We start from the raw sequence: 19,617 nt of genomic DNA on the forward strand, positions 1-19,617 counted from the left end.
CAGACGCTCTTATCCAGAGCGACTTACAGTTAGCGCATACATTATTTTATCGAACCCACAACCCTGGCGTTGCAAACGCCATGCTCTACCAACTGAGCTACACCCCCTGCCGGCCTTTCCCTCCCCTACCCTGGACGACGCTGGGCCAATTGTGCGCCGCCCCATGGGTCTCCCGGTCACGGCCGGCTACGACAGAGCCTGGATTCGAACCAGGATCTCTAGTGGCACAGCTAGCACTGCGATGCAGTGCCTTAGACCACAAAATATATTATGTGACTTGTTAAGCAAATGTTTATTCAGGAACTTGTTTAGGCTTGCCATAAAAAAGGGGTTGAATACTTATTGAATGTTTAATTAGTAACAATTTTGAAAAAACATAATTCCACTTTGACATTATGGGGTATTGTATGTAGGCCAGTGACCAAAACATCTCAATAATGTTTTTTAAACGTTTCAGGCTGTAACCAAATTGTTTTGGGGTGAAAAGACAAGGGGTGTGAATACTTTCTGAAGGCACTGTACACACACACAGACAACTGAAAAGAATAGCCATATTAAAATAATAGCCATATTGCATGTGGAATAAGATAATAATAATAATTATTATTATAATGTATTTTTCCAGAAACAGTCAATGTGCCTAATCTTTTCTCTCAGACCAAATAAAATCACAATATCAAACTCTAACAAGTCTATTCCTGTCTGTCTCTGTTATCTGAGGTTGATGGTTTGGAGTACAACAAGGGAGCCCCTCTCTGAGTGACAGCTGGGGTGTCTGCCCCCCTTCCCTGAGTGGATCTCCCTGCCTCCCCTCCACTGGTGCTGGGGGTCGTTTCATTTTGACCCTCCTGGAAAGAGACCAGAGGAGAGTTCAAACTGACCACTGGGTCTGTGTGTCATCATCACTTGACCTTTGTTTAGTAGCATCATTAATTAAAATATATTGTGTGTTGCGTTATGTGTATGACAGTAACACACACACCTTGTCTCCTAGCGCCTCCTGTCCTCCACTGTGTGTGTCTGCTGTGCTGCTGTCTCTGAGGACGGCCACTTCTTCAGTCAGCACCTCCAGGAATGGCTGGGGTGGTTCTGTCCTCATATTACTGGGTCCTGCCTCCTCACTGCTGGGGGGCTGCTGAGGGCATAATGGGATGACCACAGAACATGATATTTATCATCATTTCATTCCATTATTTTTAGGACCAAAGGGGGTTGGGCTGTAATATGACAATGCTGACTAGACAGAGCTGTCAGAGTCCTCTACAGGATTACATAACATTATATCTACAGTACCATCATCATTTAATTCATAATTTAACTCCAACCCTTTAGAGCACTAGTATCTAAGAGAAGAGAAAAAACACCCCAAATGTATAATATGCTAGTCACCTGTGCAGTTACCTGTACTGTTTTAAATAACACTCACCTGTACTGTTTTAAATAACACTCACCTGTCCTGTTTTAAATAACACTCACCGGTACTGTTTTAAATAACACTCACCTGTCCTGTTTTAAATAACACTCACCGGTACTGTTTTAAATAACACTCACCTGTACTGTTTTAAATAACACTCACCTGTACTGTTTTAAATAACACTCACCTGTACTGTTTTAAATAACACTCACCTGTACTGTTTTAAATAACACTCACCTGTACTGTAGGTGTGGCAGCCTGAGGGATTCCCTGAGACGCTGCTGGTCTCCTGGTTGAGGGTCGGAAGCTCCGGGGTGCTGTGAGGAAGGACAGACCACAGGGACATAATATAACAGGTTACCAGAACTAACAGGTTACCAGAACTAACAGGTTACCAGAACTAACAGGTTACCAGTACTAACAGGTTACCAGAACTAACAGGTTACCAGAACTAACAGGTAACATTTTATGGCACCTTCCTCTCTACTACTAACCTGACTTCTTTTAGCATACCTTCCACTCCTTTAGCCCTACCAGTCTACTAGCCTAGTGGTATCTGGGTAGGTCCTACCAGTCTACTAGCCTAGTGGTATCTGGGTAGGTCCTACCAGTCTACTAGCCTAGTGGTATCTGGGTATGTCCTACCAGTCTACTAGCCTAGTGGTATCTGGGTAGGTCCTACCAGTCTACTAGCCTAGTGGTATCTGGGTAGGTCCTACCAGTCTACTAGCCTAGTGGTATCTGGGTAGGTCCTATCAGTCTACTAGCCTAGTGGTATCTGGGTAGGTCCTACCAGTCTACTAGCCTAGTGGTATCTGGGTAGGTTCTACCAGTCTACTAGCCTAGTGGTATCTGGGTAGGTCCTACCAGTCTACTAGCCTAGTGGTATCTGGGTAGGTCCTACCAGTCTACTAGCCTAGTGGTATCTGGGTAGGTCCTATCGTTCTACTAACATGATACTTCTTATAACATCCTAATTTACTACTACTGCTCTACCTGGTGGGCATCTCTCCAGTCGAGGGGTCCACTCATCCTCCTCGGAATCGCTGGGTGCGAGAAGCGGAGCAATGTTTACCAGTTTAGGTCTGCCTTTCCTCATAAACGCAGGTACCGGGGAGTTCAGCCCTGAGGGACACATTAGAGACACTCCGCTCAATACAACACACAGTAGAGACACTCTGCTCAATACAACACACAGTAGAGACACTCTGCTCAATACAACACACAGTAGAGACACTCTGCTCAATACAACACACAGTAGAGACACTCTGCTCAATACAACACACAGTAGAGACACTCTGCTCAATACAACACACAGTAGAGACACTCTGCTCAATACAACACACAGTAGAGACACTCTGCTCAATACAACACACAGTAGAGACACTCTGCTCAATACAACACACAGTAGAGACACTCTGCTCAATACAACACACAGTAGAGACACTCTGCTCAATACAACACACAGTAGAGACACTCTGCTCATTACATCACACAGTAGAGACACTGCTCATTACAACACACAGTAGACACCGCTCAATACTAGGAGACAGGAGTAAAAATCATACAAATAGCTACATTCATTGTCAAGTTGGCTAGCTATCTAGCTACAGTGCATTCGGAAAGTATTCAGACCCCTTGACTTTATCCACAATTTGTTATGTTACAGCCTTATTCTAAAATTGATGAAATATATTTTCTTCTTCTCATAAATATACACAGAATACCCCATAATGACAAAGCGAAAACAGGTGTCAACATTTTTGCAAATGTATTAAAAATAAAAACAGAAATACCTTATTTACATAAGTACTCAGACCCTTTGCTATGAGACTCGAAATTGCGCTCAGGTGCATCCTGTTTCCATCCTTGAGATGTTTCTACAACTTGATTGGAGTCCACCTGTGGTAAATTAAATTGATTGGACATGATTTGGAAAGGCACACACCTGTCTATATAAGGTCCCACAGTTGACAGTGCATGTCAAACCAAAAACCAAGCCATGAGGTCGAAGGAATTGTCCGTTGAGCTCCGAGACAAGATTGTGTTAAGGCACAGATCTGGGGAAGGGTACCAAAACATTTCTGCAGCATTGAAGGTCCCCAAGAACACAGTGGCCTCCATCATTCTTAAATGGAAGAAGTTTGGAACCACCAAAACTTCCTAGAGCTGGCCGTCCGGCCAAACTGAGCAATCGGGGGAGAAGGGCCTTGATCAGGGAGGTGACCAAGAACCCGATGGTCACTCGGACAGAGCTCCAGAGTTCCTCTGTGGAGATGGGAGAACCTTCCAGAAGGACAACCATCTCTGCAGCACTCCACCAATCAGGCCTTTATGGTAGAGTAGCCAGACGGAAGACACTCCTCAGTAAAAGGCACATGACAGCCCGCTTGGAGTTTGCCAAAAGGAACCTAAAGGACTCAAACAATGAGAAACAAGATTCTCTGGTCTGATGAAACCAAGATTGAACATTTTGGCCTGAATGCCAAGCGTCACGTCTGGAGGAAACCTGGCACCATTCCTATGGTGAAGCATGGTGGTGGCAGCATCATGCTGTGGGGATGTTTTTTAGCGGCAAGGACTGGGAGACTAGTCAGGATGGAGGGAAAGATGAACGGAGCAAAGTACAGAGAGATCCTTGATGAAAACCTGCTCCAGAGTGCTCAGGACCTCAGACTGGTGCTAAGGTTCACCTTCCAACAGGACAGCGACCCTAAGCACACAGCCAAGACAATGCAGGAGTTGCTTCGGGACACGTCTCTGAATGTCCTTGAGTGGCCCAGCCAGAGCCCGGACTTGAACCCGATCGAACATCTCTGGAGAGACCTGAAAATAGCTTTGCAGCGACGCCCCCTATCCAGAGCTTGAGAGGATCTTCAGAGATAAATGGAAGAAACTCCCCAAACGTGTGTGCCAAGCTTGTAGCGTCATACTCAAGAAGACTTGAGGCTGTAATCGCTGCCAAGGGTGCTTCAACAAAGTACTGAGTAAAGGGTCTGAATACTTATGTAAATGTGATATAAAAAATAAACTGTTTTTGCTTTGTCATTATGGGGTATTGTGTGTAGATTGATGAAGGAAAAAAATGATTTAATAAATTTTAGGATAATGCTGTAACGTAACAAAATGTGAAAAAAGTCAAGGGGTCTGAATACTTTCCGAATGCACTGTAGATGCATAACTAAGCTTGTCATCTAATCTAAAACATTTAGCTCGCTACCCTGAAGAAATAGTAATACATCTAAAATGCCCTTAACATGAATGCATCTAAAATGCTCCTTGTCTTGATTCGGTCTTCTCCATAATTTGTAATTAGACTAGGGTTGGTTGTAATAATGTGGTACTGTATCATAGAGAGTTCAATCAGATCAGTCGGTCTTACCTTATAAACAAGAACACTAAGGACATTAACACTGTTGAGATTTTAAAAAGAAATGTAGCGCTTCAAATCATGTTTTAAAAAAGTAATGTTGCTATCATGGTATGTTGAGTATTGAGACTGAACAATGCACTACAGAAAGAGATATTCAGATAAATATAATGAGAGTATTTGATCCATTAACATTGGCTGCCCCCAATCTTTGTAGCTTTAACAATTCCTACAGTACAGAACAACATATTCAAGTGTAGAACTTCAGTAGAATGCCCCTTTAAAAACACACATTGGTTCAATAATGGCAGTTTGTGCCCCTGTTTTTAATACTGTATACTTACTGCTGGTGTTAATCAGTTCTCCAATCTGCTCTTCTTCATCATCCTCATCCTCTTTCACTGTGACAGTCATCTCTTCCTGCTCCTCTTTCACTGTGACAATCATCTCTTCCTCCTCTTCTTTCACTGTGACAGTCATCTCTTCCTCATCCTCTTTCACTGTGACAGTCATCTCTTCCTCATCCTCTTTCACTGTGACAGTCATCTCTTCCTGCTCTGCTTTCACTGTGACAGTCATCTCTTCCTGCTCTGCTTTCACAGTGACAGTCATCTCTTCCTGCTCTGCTTTCACTGTGACAGTCATCTCTTCCTGCTCTGCTTTCACTGTGAGAGTCATCTCTTCCTGCTCTGCTTTCACTGTGACAGTCATCTCTTCCTGCTCTGCTTTCACAACATAACTCCAGCATCTCTCCAGGCGAGGGGTCCACTCATCTTCCTCCTCCGAGTGGCTGGGTGCGAGAAGCGGTGCAGCGTTCACCAGTTTAGGTCCGTCTCTCCTCATAAAACGCAGGTACTGGGGAGTTCAGCCCTGTGGGACACATTAGAGACACACAGTAGCGACACTGCTCATTACAACACACAGTAGAGACACTCTGCTCATTACAACACACAGTAGAGACACTGCTCATTACATCACAAAGTAGAGCCACTGCTCATTACAACACACAGTAGATACTCTGTTCATTACAACACACAGTAGAGCCACTGCTCAATACAACACACAGTAGAGACACTGCTCATTACAACACACAGTAGAGACACTCTGCTCATTACAACACACAGTAGAGACACTCTGCTCATTACAACACACAGTAGAGACACTCTGCTAATTACAACACACAGTAGAGACACTCTGCTAATTACAACACACAGTAGAGACACTGCTAATTACAACAGTCGCCGTGTCTGAAATCTGGCTTGCCTTAAACTGTATACTACATACTATTTAGAATGTACCGTTTAGTAAAAACGAATGCAGTAAGGAAAGAATATCAGCATTCTACTGAGAATGTGTAATCTAAATGCACAATTACGTTGATTACAGCCATTCTTACATTTTTGTACAGCGCGTCCCATCAGCTATTATGAGCTGTGGTTTCAGGGTGGGTGGTTTCAGGGTGGGTGAAAACGGAGTTACGTGCTGTGGAATTGGTGAAGTTAACCCGAAGTGGTCTTGTGATAATTGTTTGTGTTTCTGTTGGTCGGTCAGAGGGAGAAGGCACTCTGCGTCAAACGACTGGGGACAAGAGATGTGAATTGTTTTTGCTCTTCAGAAAAGGGTGCCATTGAAAGGAGTGATTACTGGGGTAGCGGTAAATGTGAAAGTGGACCAACTGAAGAGGAAGATTTCCGGTGTTTGTGATGCTCGTTATTTGGTGCGACGCAGACAGGGTGGCGTGAGTGGAGAAACAGAACAGTTATTGTCTGTTCTTTTGAGTTTTGATTTTGAGCCTTTGCCCGACAAAGTGATGTTAAGACATACACTTAATGACCAAAAGTATGTGGACACCTGCTCGTCGAACATCTCTTTCCAAAACCATTGGTATTAATATGAAGTTGGTCCCCCCTATGCTGGTATAACAGCCTCCACTCTTCTGGGAAGGCTTTCCACTAGATGTTGGAACATTGCTGCAGGGACTTGCTTCCATTCAGCCACAAGAGCATTAGTGAGGTTGGGCACCGATGTTGGGCGATTAGGCCTGGCTCGCAGTCAGCATTCCAATTCATCCCAAAGGTGTTCGATGAGGTTGAGGTCAAGGCTCTATGTAGGCCAGTCATGTTCTTCCACACCGATCTCGACAAACCATTTCTGTATGGACCTCACTTTCTGCAAGGGGGCATTGTCATGCTGAAACAGGAAAGGGCCTTCCCCAAACTGTTGCCACAAAGTTGGAAGCACAGAATCGTCTAGAATGTAATTGTATGCTGTAGCGTTAAGATTTCCCTTCACTGGAACTAAGGGGCCTAGCCCGAACAATAAAAACAGCCCCAGACCATTATTCCTCCTCCACCAAACGTTACAGTTGGCACTATGCATTGGGGCAGGTAGCGTTCTCCTGGCATCCGCCAAACCCAGATTCGTCTGTCGGACTGCCAGATGGTGAAGCGTGATTCATCACTCCAGAGAACGCGTTTCCACTGCTCCAGAGTCCAATGGTGGTGACCTTTACATCACTCCAGCCGACGCTTGGCATTGCGCATGGTGATCTTAAGCTTGTGTGTGGCTGCTCGGCCATGGATACCCATTTCATGAAGCTCCCGACGAACAGTTATTGTGCTGACGTTGCTTCCAGAGGCAGTTTGGAACTCGGTAGTGAGTGTTGCAACCGATGACAAACAATTTTTACAAGCTACAGCACTCGGCGGTCCCTTTCTGTGAGCTTGTGTGGCCTACCACTTCGCGGCTGAGCAGTTGATGCTCCTTGACATTTCCACTTCACAATAACAGCACTTACAGTTGACTGGGGCAACTCTCGCAGGGCAGAAATTTTACGAACGGACTTGTTGGAAAGGTGGCATCTTATGACGGTGCCATGTTGAAAGTCACTGAGCTCTTCAGTAAGGCCATTCAACTGCCAATGTTTGTCTATGGCGATTGCATGGCTGTTTGCTCGATTTTATACACCTGTCAGCAACGGGTGTGGCTGAAATAGCCGAATCCACTAATTTGATGGGGTGTCCATATACTTTTGTATATATAGTGTATCAGTTATCCCGTACAAGCTTTTGTACCAAATACATTGCGTTGTTACAGGTGTCAAGCTTATGGACATGTGGCATCAGAGTGTAGGAGGGAGGTTCCTAGGTGTGAGAAGTGTGCAGAAGGGCATGAGACAAAAGGTATGGGTAGCATTGGGGAAGGAAGCGGTATGTGTTAATTGTAGGGGTGCCCATGTGGCTGGGGATCAGAAATGTCCGGTGAGAGTGAGGTAGGTTGAGGCTACAAGGGTTAGAGTATTGCAGAACTTGTCGTATGCTGAGGCAGTGAAGAATGTAGAAAGTAGAGGAAGATGGGTCAAGGGGAAGGGATCCTGAGAGGAGTGGTGTGAGTAGTAGATCTGCACGAGTACAGATGGATAAGCCAACAAGTGATATATGCTTCAGTAAGATTATATGCAGAGAAGTATTTGGGTGTACGAGATTTGATGTCAGAAGAGTTACAGGGTGTGTTGAGTGGTGGTGTCCCGTCCTTTCAGGCTGTTGGCCTGAGGTACGACTAGATTTAGTAGAGTAGGGTGGTGGGTTTTTAATGAGTTTAGGGTTATATGGTAGGGTATTTGTTGATTTCTTTCTTTTTTTCAAGCAAAGTATAAGGGAGTTATACTCCAGTCCAGTTGGTGGCTGTAATTCAACATTTATTGGATGCCAACCACCGTTAAACATCATTGAAGAAGAAGAAGATACCAAACGTGAGCGGTGCAGGGGCGATGTGGTAGAGACGAGCAGTTGGAAAGGGAGTAAGTCCCGATGATAGTGAGGTTAACAGCTCGGATGAGGGATCGGAAGACGATGGTGATTCAGGAGAGGAAGACAGCGGATCAGAAGAGGAGAGCAATGAAGAGGTCAAGGCCGAGGATAGAATAGACGCCGGAAGGGAAAGGAGGGGAAAATGGAATCCTTAGAGAAGGCAAGAAACAGATATAGGTTTGGAGAAATGCAGTATTATCATAAGGAGACGTATACTTGGATGAATGAGGAGGAATGGAGGGAAAAAGAGAGGCAGAGGAGGTCTAAGAGACGATGTGCCCTTGAGCAAGGCACTTAACCCTAATTGCTCCTGTAAGTCGCTCTGGATAAGAGCGTCTGCTAAATGACTAATTATTATTATTATTATTATTATGTAGCGGAGGTGGAAGGAGTGGTGAAGAACTCGGAGCCCGAGGATTGCACAGCGGGTCAGGATAAAGATGAGTCTGTGACAGTAGGAGTGAAGTTTGTGGAAAAAATGGATCCTTGCCTTTTGGCTGATCCATTTGTGGTTTCAAGATGGGTGAAAAAAGCGTTGGGTAAAGTGGAATCGGTGAGGGTAACCAGAAGTGGTCTAGTGATAATTGTTTGTGTTTCTGTTTGGCAGAGGGAGAAGGCGCTCAGAGTTAAACAAATGGGGGAAAGAACTGTGAATTGTTTCGCTCTTAAGAAAAGGGCGCCATTGAGAGGAGTGATTACTGGAGTAGCAGTGAATGTAAAAGTTGACCAACTGAAGGAGATGATTCCCGGTGTGTTTGATGCTCGTCGTTTGGTGCGACGTAAACAGGGTGGCGAGAGTGGGGAAACAGAAGAGTCATTGTCTGTTCTTTTGAGTTTTGAAGTTGAGTCTTTGCCTGAGAAAGTGAGGTTAGGATATATAAGTTATCCAGTGCGAGCATATGTGCTGAATACCTTAAGATGTTACAGGTGTCAAACTTATGGGCATGTGGCAGCAGTGTGTAGGAGGGAGATTCCAAGGTGTGAGAAGTGTGCAGAAGGGCATGAGACAAAGGAGTGTGAAGCAGTGGGGAAAGTGGTGGTGTGTGCTAATTGTAGGGGTGGCCATGGGGCTGGGGATCAGACATGTCCAGTGCAAGAGAAGAAAGTTGAGGTATCCAGGGTAAGAATAGAGAAGAAGTTGTCATATGCGGAGGCAGTGAAGAAAGTAGAGGAAGATGGGTCAAGGAGGAGGGATCCTGAGAGAAATGGTGTGAGTAGTAGAGATGTACCAGTACAGAGGAATAAACCAAAAAGTGATATATGGTTCAGCAAGATTGGATTTTTAGCATTTATAGCAATGGTTATTAATTGTACTGCAGGGATGGAACGCAAATCGAAGAAAATTGAGGTGGTGGTGGCAGCTGCAGAGAGATATTTGGGTGTGCGAGACTTGACAGCAGAAGAGTTACAGGGAGTGTTAAGTGGTGATGTCCCATCAATTCAGGTTGAGGGCATGAGGTAGGTGTGAGTGTATTTAAACAGTGGAGAAGGGTAGGGTTAATTATTAGTTGTAGTGTAGAAGGTGTGAGTGTAGTGTTAGATGGTAGGATATTTCTTTGCTTTGGTTTAGGGAACTCCCGAGTGACGCAGTGGTCTAAGGCACTGCATCGCAGTGCTAGCTGTGCCACTAGAGATCCTGGTTCGAGTCCAGGTTCTGTCGCAGCCGGCCGCGACCGGGAGACCCATGGGCGGCGCACAATTTGTCCAGCGTCGTCCAAGGTAGGGGAGGGTTTGGCCGGCAGGGATGTGGGTTTGTATGAAGAAAAAAAAAAAACCAAAAAACATGTATGCATTCACTAACTGTAAGTCGCTCCGAATAAGAGCGTCTGCTAAATGACGAAAATGTAATGTAAATGTTTTTTTGTTTTTTTTAAGGAAAGATAAGGGAGTTGAACTCCAGTCTAGTAGGTGGCGGTAATGCAACAAATTGGATGCCAACCGCAGTTAAACCTCATTGAAGAAGAAGAAGGCGATGTGGTATGGAGCTTCATTTGTCCTCTGCATGCACCGCAATTGCGTCACAGCCTCCAACCATATTTCACATTTTAGGGTGAAGCATAAATTGGCTTTTATTCTAACCATGATGGCGTTCCGACCACAGTGTAAACAAGCGTAACGGTAGGGATCTTCTGGCTAGCTAGATACATACAGTAACATTAGGCTAGGAATGGTTCAACTCACCTCGTCGGAAGAACTCATAATCCTAAAGAATTTGCTGTCGTCCCTCGACGACGCTCTTTGCCCCAGACTGAGGCGGTAGCTGCTGCACTTACTGGAAGTCAGATTCGAAATATAATAAAATATATACACAAATATAACAATTTATCAGCTGTTTATTACCAGGACTGTTTTGGATACCTAGTTAGCCTTTTAGCTAGCTAGCAAACAACGCTCATTTTTGTTGCTAACACTGGCGAACTTGTTGATAGGTACATTATACATATATAAATTAAAATAAATATGTTATAATAACAATAACGTTGTACTTTTTAGCCAGGTATTGTAAATTATTAGCCTTTTGAAACCGTTGTTGGAAAAAAAAAAACAGCTAGCTAATCCGACCACAGTTTCTAAACCCAAAGGCGCAACATCATGAGACTTCTAGGAACGCTTGAAACAGACCAAGCAGACCAGGCCGGGGTTTGGGGTATGAGAAGTCAATGAGAGAAGTGAAAAATTATTCCTTAGTTGTTAATTTTTTCGAAATCTAAAGGCACAACCTAGATTCGAGCCAATGTCTTAAGTAGTTGAACATGTTATTACTCCAACCTAGTGAAAATGACAAACGGACACGTTTTCATTTTCGTCAAAAACAACTTTATATCGAACGAGTGCCTTTGAGCTGACGGCTTGCACATGCGCGAGACGACAATAAGACCCAATGACATGTATCTGCGCATGAGTTTAGCTTAGATAGCATCGCCTACAAGCGTTATTGGAGAAGCAGTTTCTGCTATCTTTGGCCCTGCAGTCGTCTGTACTGTCTACTGCGCAGACGTTGCAGGCATCAACCAATGGTTGCGTGCGACGTCTTCGACTGTCATCTTCTTTTTCTTTTGTATTATGGCGGTCCGCAAACAAACGTTAGAGGTGCATGCCGCCACCTTCTGTACGGGTGGTAAACTATAGAGAAAAAAAATCCATTGTAGGAAAGTGGGAAATAGACACATAAAAAAAAAATACGATACAAAGTCCACCATTTTAACTTGCATTATATCAGGTTCCCTAGAAATATTCACTGGTGCAGGCTCTACTACCATTGCATATTCAGCACTACTCAGCCCTACTCGTCTCACTGCCTCCAGATAGGAAACAAGCTGGCCAGCCCATACTCTTGCCACCTCTGTCTCCTTCACCCTAACAGGAAAATCCAGGAATTCAGGTGCATGTTTACCACCACAACTGCAACATATAACCTGTTGTGGTCCTCTGTAGCTCAATTGGTAGAGCATGGCGCTTGTAACGCCAGGGTAGTGGGTTCGATCCCCGGGACCACACATACGTAAAAATGTATGCACACATGACTGTAAGTCGCTTTGGATAAAAGCGTCTGCTAAATGGCATATTATTATTTAACCTCCGCTGGCATTCGATACGCTTCCTGTCTGCATATACTTGCCAGATGACCAAATCTTTGACACTGAAGGGGTTTATGCATGAAGGCTCTTACAGGGTATCTCATATAGCCCAACTTTACATGAGAAGGGAGAGACTGTTAATCAAAGAGGAAAAGTATGGATGAAGTGAATTTCTTCACTCCATCTACCAATACGGGTCAGTCGACGTGCACCAACCACTCCATCTACTTCCTCAGGTATTTCATCTGCACACACTTCATGCGCCACCACAGAGATAACCCCCTTAATAGACACTCTGCTTTGAAGATCCATACACAAAACATTCCACTCTGATATCTTTTTGAGGCGCAAAGCAAAGCAGACACAAAATATATAAATAAGACCACTTATCTCTACAGTGTCATCGACTGACAGATTGCTATAACTGTGGGGCGCGTTCTTATGCCCAGGCGTTGCTGCCTGATCTTACAAATACCTGTATGGGTATTTTACGTATCTGCTAACCACATCATACGTCATAGCAATCTGTCAGTCGATGACATGGCACGCAACCATTGGTTGATGTGCACAACATCTGAGCAGGGGAACACGACTATTATGTGGTTAGCTGATACTTAAATACAATTTAAATAAATACCTATCCAGGCAGCAACGTCTGGGCAGAGGAACGCGCCCACAGTCTCTCCCAACTGACAGAGCCAGCCCACTCTGGTCCGCAAGATGGTTGCAACCTGGCCTCAGAGCATTTAGTATTATTCTTTACGTATTTACGAGACACTCCATTTAGTATCACTTGTTACGTTAGGTTACATTAGGCTACCAATGGAATAGCTGTCGTACAATATAATAGGAATTGTAGGACGTATAGTATCCTATGTCTTGATTGCACCAGTATGCTTTGACCCTTTTAATACGATATATTACATTTGACTGCTTTAGTATGCTATAAGTCGCGTTCCCCTGCTCAGACGATACATGCATCAACCAATGGTTGCATGCCACGTCATCGACTGTGCCATCGACTGATAGATTGCTATAACATATGATGTTAGCTGATACGTAAAATACCTATCAATCAAATTTATTTATAAAGCCCTGTTTACATCTGCAGATGTAAACACCATCCAGGTAAGATCTGGCAGGCATCAGCAACGCCTGGGCAGAGGAACACGCCCTTAGCATGATATGTTGCGTTACGTTAGACTACCAATGGAATAGCGGTCGTACCATATAATACAAAATGTCAGACGTATCATATCCTAAGTCTTGAATGCACCCGCATGTTTTGACCCGTGTCGTATGATTTTTAAAGCGGAACCATATAAACAAAACACAATGGATGGACCACTTATGTTGTTGCACACGGTCCTCCCTACAATTTGATCAGGTATGTTTAGTTTGAGCCATAGAGTATGATAGAGGCCTCTAGTGGCCAAAAGGCTGTATTACCATGGGCAGCGCCATTGAAGGCTTCCACCATTTTAATGTAGTCAACAGGGTGGAACTTCCAACTTCATTGGCTGATTCTTCCTGGTGGCCCTGTTAGAGTCACGTCCAATTGGGTCATCAGGAGGGATCAGCCAATCGTGAAGAAGAAAATTGACTACTTAAAAATTGAGATTTCCTCAATGGCGCTGCCGAAACTGTCACAGACACTATAATGGCACTGATACAAAGATGAATCCTCTATCTATCTCTATGGTTTGAACCAATGATGAGCAGATAAAATATTGTGTGACCCCTGAACCTGCCCAGTTTATTGGCACAAGTTTTCCCACTCCCATCCCATCTTTCCCGACTAAGGTAGGTAGTGACGTGCACGATAGCTTGTCCATGTTTCAATACTAAGTATTTAGATTTGTGTGTATTGTTGTGAATTGTTAGATACTACTGCACTGTTGGCCCTAGGAACACAAGCATTTCCCCACACCCACAATAACATCTACTAAATATGTGTGTGTCCAATACAATTTGATTTGAAGTCATGCATTTTCATAACTTATAGGCAATTGTAGGATACCTTTTGCAGCCAGTGTTTGTACTTTACATCAACTCAACATACATTTTGGCAGACAGATTAATAGATAATGTTATGAATCTCAACAGTGATAAACTGCCAGGATTGCTAGCTAGGGCTAACATAACTGCAAAGAATGTTCAATGCTTTGCTGTTGTTGCAGCATTAGTCTATTTTTTTTATTCCAAGTTAGATTTTCTAAATTAACTTAATAACAACTGTATTCCAACAACGCCGATGACGACAACAACAATGACATATAAATAAGTATCAAAATATTAGGAAGTTACATGAAGGACAGGTTATAAAAGTGTGTTTAAAGTTGGGGCCTAAAGATTGTAACTGATATTGACTGCAAGTTCTGAAACGCTACAGTAGCCAACATTCATTGTTCATAAATTAGCTGTTTTTCTTTCTTTCTTTGCAGACTATCTGTGGATTGCTCCCTTCTTTCATTCTACATATATTCATTAACTTTCTTGGTTCTTCTCACCCAACTCATAGGCTCTTTTAAGATCCATTCTCTCTTTCCATTTCTCTCTCTCCTCTTACTCTCGCTCTGTGTGTTCTCGGTCTGTCTGCCTGCCTCTGAACACACCTGTATGTCTGCCTTAGAGTGTATGTCTGTTATTCTGTCTGTCCGTCCGTCTGTCAGTCAATCAGTCTGCCTGCCTGAGCTACCTGTCTGTCTGCCTCTATCACAACAGGCACATAGTATGGCTTCGTCTTCAGAGGAAGACTATTGTCACGATCGTCTAATGAGGGAGACCAAAGCGCAGCGCGTTGAGCGAACATGACTTTCTTTAATTAAAGTACTCACTACAAAAAACAACAAACAATGACGAATCGTGAAGTCCTCAGTTACAATGACTGATACGGAACAAAAACCCACAACACTAAGGTGAACACTGACAGTTTAAATATGGCTCCCAATCAGAGATAACGAGCCGACAGCTGACACTCGTTACCACTGATTGGGAGTCACACGACCAAACAAGGAAACACAACCAAATACAACACAACCAATACCAAACACAACCAAATGAACACACCCTGGCTCAAAATACACAGTCCCGGAGCCAGAGCGTGACAGTACCCCCCCCTAAAGGCGCGGACTCCGACCGCGCCTACACCCCAAATAGGGAAGGGCTGGGTGGGTATTGCTCCTCGGAGGCGGCTCCGGCTCCGGGCTTGACCACCACCCTACTACAATCCCCCCGTAGTGCCCCCAGTCCGATCTGACCCAGTTAGCTGGATCAGGACTGCCGTCGCGCACCCCTGGCTTGGCGCGTGAGGCAGGAATGGACCGGACCTGGCAGACGATACGCACCCTTTGCATGGTGCGTGGAGCCGGAACAGGCCTCACCAGGCTGAAGACTCGCATCCCTGGCTTGGTGCGAGTAGCAGGAATGGGCTGAATCCGGCTGACGACTCGCACCTTTGACTTGGTGCGAGTGGCAGGAACAGGCAGAATCCAGCTGACGACTCGCACCCTTGGCTTGGTGCGAGTGGCAGGAACAGGCTGGACCAGGCTGACGACTCGCACCCTTGGCTTGGTGCGAGTAGCAGGAACGGGCTGGACCAGGCTGGCGACTCGCACCCCTGGTTTGGTGCGAGTAGCAGGAACGGGCTGGACCAGGCTGGCGACTCGCACCCCTGGTTTGGTGCGAGTGGCAGGAACAGGCCGGACAGGGCTGACGAAACGCACCATAGACTTGGTGCGGAGAGCAGGCACGGGCCGGACAGGGCTGGCGACGCGCACCACTGACCTGGTGCGGGGAGCTTGGATGGGCCGGACTGGGCTGGCGACGCGCACCACAGACCTGGTGCGGAGAGCAGGAACGGGCCGGACAGGGCTGACGAAACGCACCATAGACTTGGTGCGGAGAGCAGGCACGGGCCTGACAGGGCTGGCGACGCGCACCACAGACTTGGCGCGGAGAGCAGGAACGGGCCGGACAGGGCTGACGACGCACACCACTGGCTTGGTGCGGGGAGCTTGGATGGGCCGGACTGTACTGGGGACACACACCACTGGCCCTACACCGGGATCTGGAACGGGCCGGACCGGACTGGCAACACACGCCAGTACCTCTCGCCGTGCCTCTACTTCCTCCATCCCCTCTTCGACCAGTGGCCCCCGTAACCCGGCGGCCTCCTCCGGCAACCCACTGGACCGCTCTATCGCGGCCTCCTGCTGGTCCGACGTCGTGAGCCCCCCCCTAAAAATTTTCTGGGGTTCTCTCCTCTTCGTGGACCAGGCCTCCATCGTTCTCGCCAGACTCTCACCCCACTGCTCCAAAGTCCAACCTCTCTCCTCTTCTCTTGGCTTGGCCCAGTCGAGACTCCTACTCAACTGCTCCCAAGTCCATCCTCTCTCTTCTTCACGCTGCTTGATCTGGTTAAGGTGGGTTTTTCTGTCACGATCGTCTAATGAGGGAGACCAAAGCGCAGCGCGTTGAGCGAACATGACTTTCTTTAATTAAAGTACTCACTACAAAAAACAACAAACAATGACGAATCGTGAAGTCCTCAGTTACAATGACTGATACGGAACAAAAACCCACAACACTAAGGTGAACACTGACAGTTTAAATATGGCTCCCAATCAGAGATAACGAGCCGACAGCTGACACTCGTTACCACTGATTGGGAGTCACACGACCAAACAAGGAAACACAACCAAATACAACACAACCAATACCAAACACAACCAAATGAACACACCCTGGCTCAAAATACACAGTCCCGGAGCCAGAGCGTGACAACTATAACGCCCCACCAAGATTGACATGCTAAAATCGCCACTGGAACTGAGTCAGCCTATAGAGAGGAGGTTAGTGAACTGAGTCAGCCTATAGAGAGGAGGTAAGTGAACTGGCATTGTGGTGTCATGACAACAACCTCTCCCTCAACGTTAGCAAAACAAACGAGTTGATTGTTGACTTCAAGAAGCAGAGGAGAAAACATGCCCTGATCTACATCAATGGGACTGCAATAGAGACTCCTCACTGAGGACTTGTCATGGACCAACAACACCACCACTATTGTCAAGAGTGCGCAACAGTGTCTCTACTTCCTAAAGGCCGCTACAAGCTCCACTCCGTTGATCTACGTGCGCGCATGCACGTGGGTGGAGTCCGTTTTCTGGGGGGCAGCGGACTCTTCGTTGCGTTCCACCCAGAGACGGAGTCCACCTTGTGTAGTGTATATCCACTAGGGGGCGTGGGGAGCCACAGTAGCTTACCAGGTAAGAGGGGCAGAGGCATTCCTTTTGACTCTAGCTAGTGACGACATTTAAACATCCGATCCAGTGTTATGCCTGTTTACAAATTCTAGCTAGCTAGCTAGCTACATGTCAGCCTAGTTTGGTCCAATTTGTAAGTCGCTCTGGATAAGAGCGTCTGCTAAATGACGTAAATGTAAATGTGTTATATGCTTTACGACTACTTTTTAGCCACAAAAGCAGAAGCAAACATGCCTCTTTTTGAATTGCAAGTGCTGCAAAATAGGCAGAAATTGGCAGAGATTTTGGGGACCGTTGGGATTATCCGTTTTTTTGCAGGAGCTGTCGACGGAAAACATATTCGGATCCGAGCTCCGGCAAACTCGGGCAGCGAGTTTGCCTAGAAGGGCTTTTTCGCAATGGTTCTGATGGCAGTCTGCGATGCAAGGTACCGCTTCACCATGATCGACGTGGGCGCATATGGTCAGGAGGGAGATGTGGGAATCTTCTCGCGAAGCAAATTCGGCTCCCCACTCATTGCAGACCAGAGAGCTTGAGCTGGGGACTCAAACACTGAGCCCATATTATGTCTTTGTGGGAGATGAGGCATTCCCTCTGGGGGTAAACCTGATGCAACCATATCCAGGTAATACATGACTATATACATATGATGTGACAATTATACCAATATAGACGTTGTAATGATATGCACACCTCGTCTACTTAACCCTTTTCAGATTACGAACATACCGGTCCTCAATCTTTCTCCATGTTTCTTTGATATCTCCCTCCAGCTGTTGTCTTTTACGTGCTTGTCCAAATACAACCGCATTGAAGGGTTGTAAAGGTTCTCGTATTCTCACCAGCTCGAACTGACTCTCCTTAAAACTGGACATAGACATAATTGCGTGTAGCAAATCTAGAAATAAAAGCACAAAAAAGGAAGCTTGCAAGTAGTAGAAGCGAAGTAGCAGAATGTGCATCTCTTCCGTGTTTATACCAGAAGGAAAACGTGATGTAGACACAGGGGCGGGACTTCCATTGAAAAACTCACTCAATACTGCCCCTCAGTCTTCGCAAGGAATGATCCGTTGGGTCTCCATCTCCAGGTAGAACAAAACTGTGTCGAATGACGGAGCGAATTACAAGGAGCCGCCTACTTTTGTGACTTAAAACGACATTGCAGTGCTCCGTCGGCCCAGTTTGCGTACTCTCTGTAGACACTTTAAGGTGGCCGCCCCAGGTCCACTCCATATACTACCACTGCACCATCGAAAGCGTCCTGACCGGTTGCATCACGGCCTGGTACGGGAAATGTTCTGTCCATGACCGCAAGGCCCTCTAGCAGGTGGTGAAGACGGCATCACTGGGACCGTGCTCCCACACATCCAGGACATCTACTCGAAACGGTGCCTGAGGAAGGCACGCCGCATCATCAAGGACCCCATACACCCCAGCCACGAGCTGTTCTCTCCCTTACCGTCAGGCAGATGGTATCGGAGCATGAGCTCTGATACCAACAGGCTCAGAGACAGTTTCTATCTACAAGCCATCAGACTGCTGAACACTTGAACTGGACTGACCACCTGCTCTGATTTGGTTTGCTATTGCTGAGGTGGTGGAGTGACACCCTAGTGGGTGTCTAAAGGGGGCCAACATTTACTTCCCTGTTTGTGTTTTATGTTTTATTAATCTTGTGTTTTGTATTCTATTAATCCTGTGTTTTATGCTTTATTAATCAAGTTAACCATTGTGAATGTTTGTCTTTCCTTATGTGAAGGTTTGAAGTTCCTGGGTGGCTGGTAGCCAACCTAGTACAAGTTAGGTGTAGATGGAAGGACTGAGGGTTTTTATTTTTTATTATCATTATTGCCCATTAATAAAAGTGTGATTCTTTTTGTTTGTATTGTATTTTAATGAGTGACACCCTAGTGGGTGTCAAAAGGGGGAATCCTAAATTTCCCTGAAATTTCTTATTTGGGGTTTTCTTATTTTGGGTTCACACCCAGTGGGTGTGAAAAGGGGGATTGTGGGAAATTATTCTCTTATATTTTAGATGTGCTGTTAGCTTAATAAGAAAGCATGAATGATTAAACATAATAGGTTTGTGCTGTACTGACATAGATTGTTTAACATAACAAGCTGTGATTAATGTGGGGAACTGTTAGGGAGTAGGATGAGATAAGACTTGTGTCTCACATAC

The 19,617-nt window shown here is 45.5% G+C and overlaps 1 protein-coding gene across 2 annotated transcripts; it reads right to left on the bottom strand.

Moving 5' to 3' along the window:
* Positions 1-684: 684 nt before the first annotated feature.
* Positions 685-11,482, bottom strand: LOC311107602 (uncharacterized protein). Of its 2 annotated transcripts, none has more exons than XM_084150124.1 (6): positions 10,775-11,482; positions 5,129-5,654; positions 2,411-2,539; positions 1,652-1,731; positions 983-1,132; positions 685-848 (listed from the first exon to the last, which is right to left on the bottom strand). In XM_084150124.1, the coding sequence occupies exons 2-6, from the start codon at positions 5,625-5,627 to the stop codon at positions 693-695; spliced, it is 1,014 nt and encodes a 337-aa protein (XP_084006250.1). In that variant the 5' UTR covers positions 5,628-5,654; positions 10,775-11,482; the 3' UTR covers positions 685-692. The 2 variants fall into 2 exon arrangements, with proteins under 2 accessions (XP_084006250.1, XP_084006249.1); XM_084150123.1 differs by having other exon boundaries at positions 983-1,135.
* Between the last annotated feature and the right edge of the window lie 8,135 nt (positions 11,483-19,617).

The sequence above is a fragment of the Coregonus lavaretus genome (genome assembly GCF_964263955.1).
Source record: "Coregonus lavaretus genome assembly, chromosome: 32".
In the NCBI taxonomy this organism is placed as follows: domain Eukaryota; kingdom Metazoa; phylum Chordata; class Actinopteri; order Salmoniformes; family Salmonidae; genus Coregonus; species Coregonus lavaretus.

What these genes read in the sequence shown, in the direction of transcription:
- LOC311107602 (XM_084150123.1), bottom strand. Translation starts at nt 5,627, where the DNA reads ATGAGGAGAGACGGACCTAAACTGGTGAACGCTGCACCGCTTCTCGCA. An exon ending in AGAACTGATTAACACCAGCA is followed by an intron (nt 2,540 to 5,128) that starts GTAAGTATACAG and finishes TGTGTCCCTCAG; the next exon opens with GGCTGAACTCCCCGGTACCT. An exon ending in CTGCCACACCTACAGTACAG is followed by an intron (nt 1,136 to 1,651) that starts GTGAGTGTTATT and finishes TTATGCCCTCAG; the next exon opens with CAGCCCCCCAGCAGTGAGGA.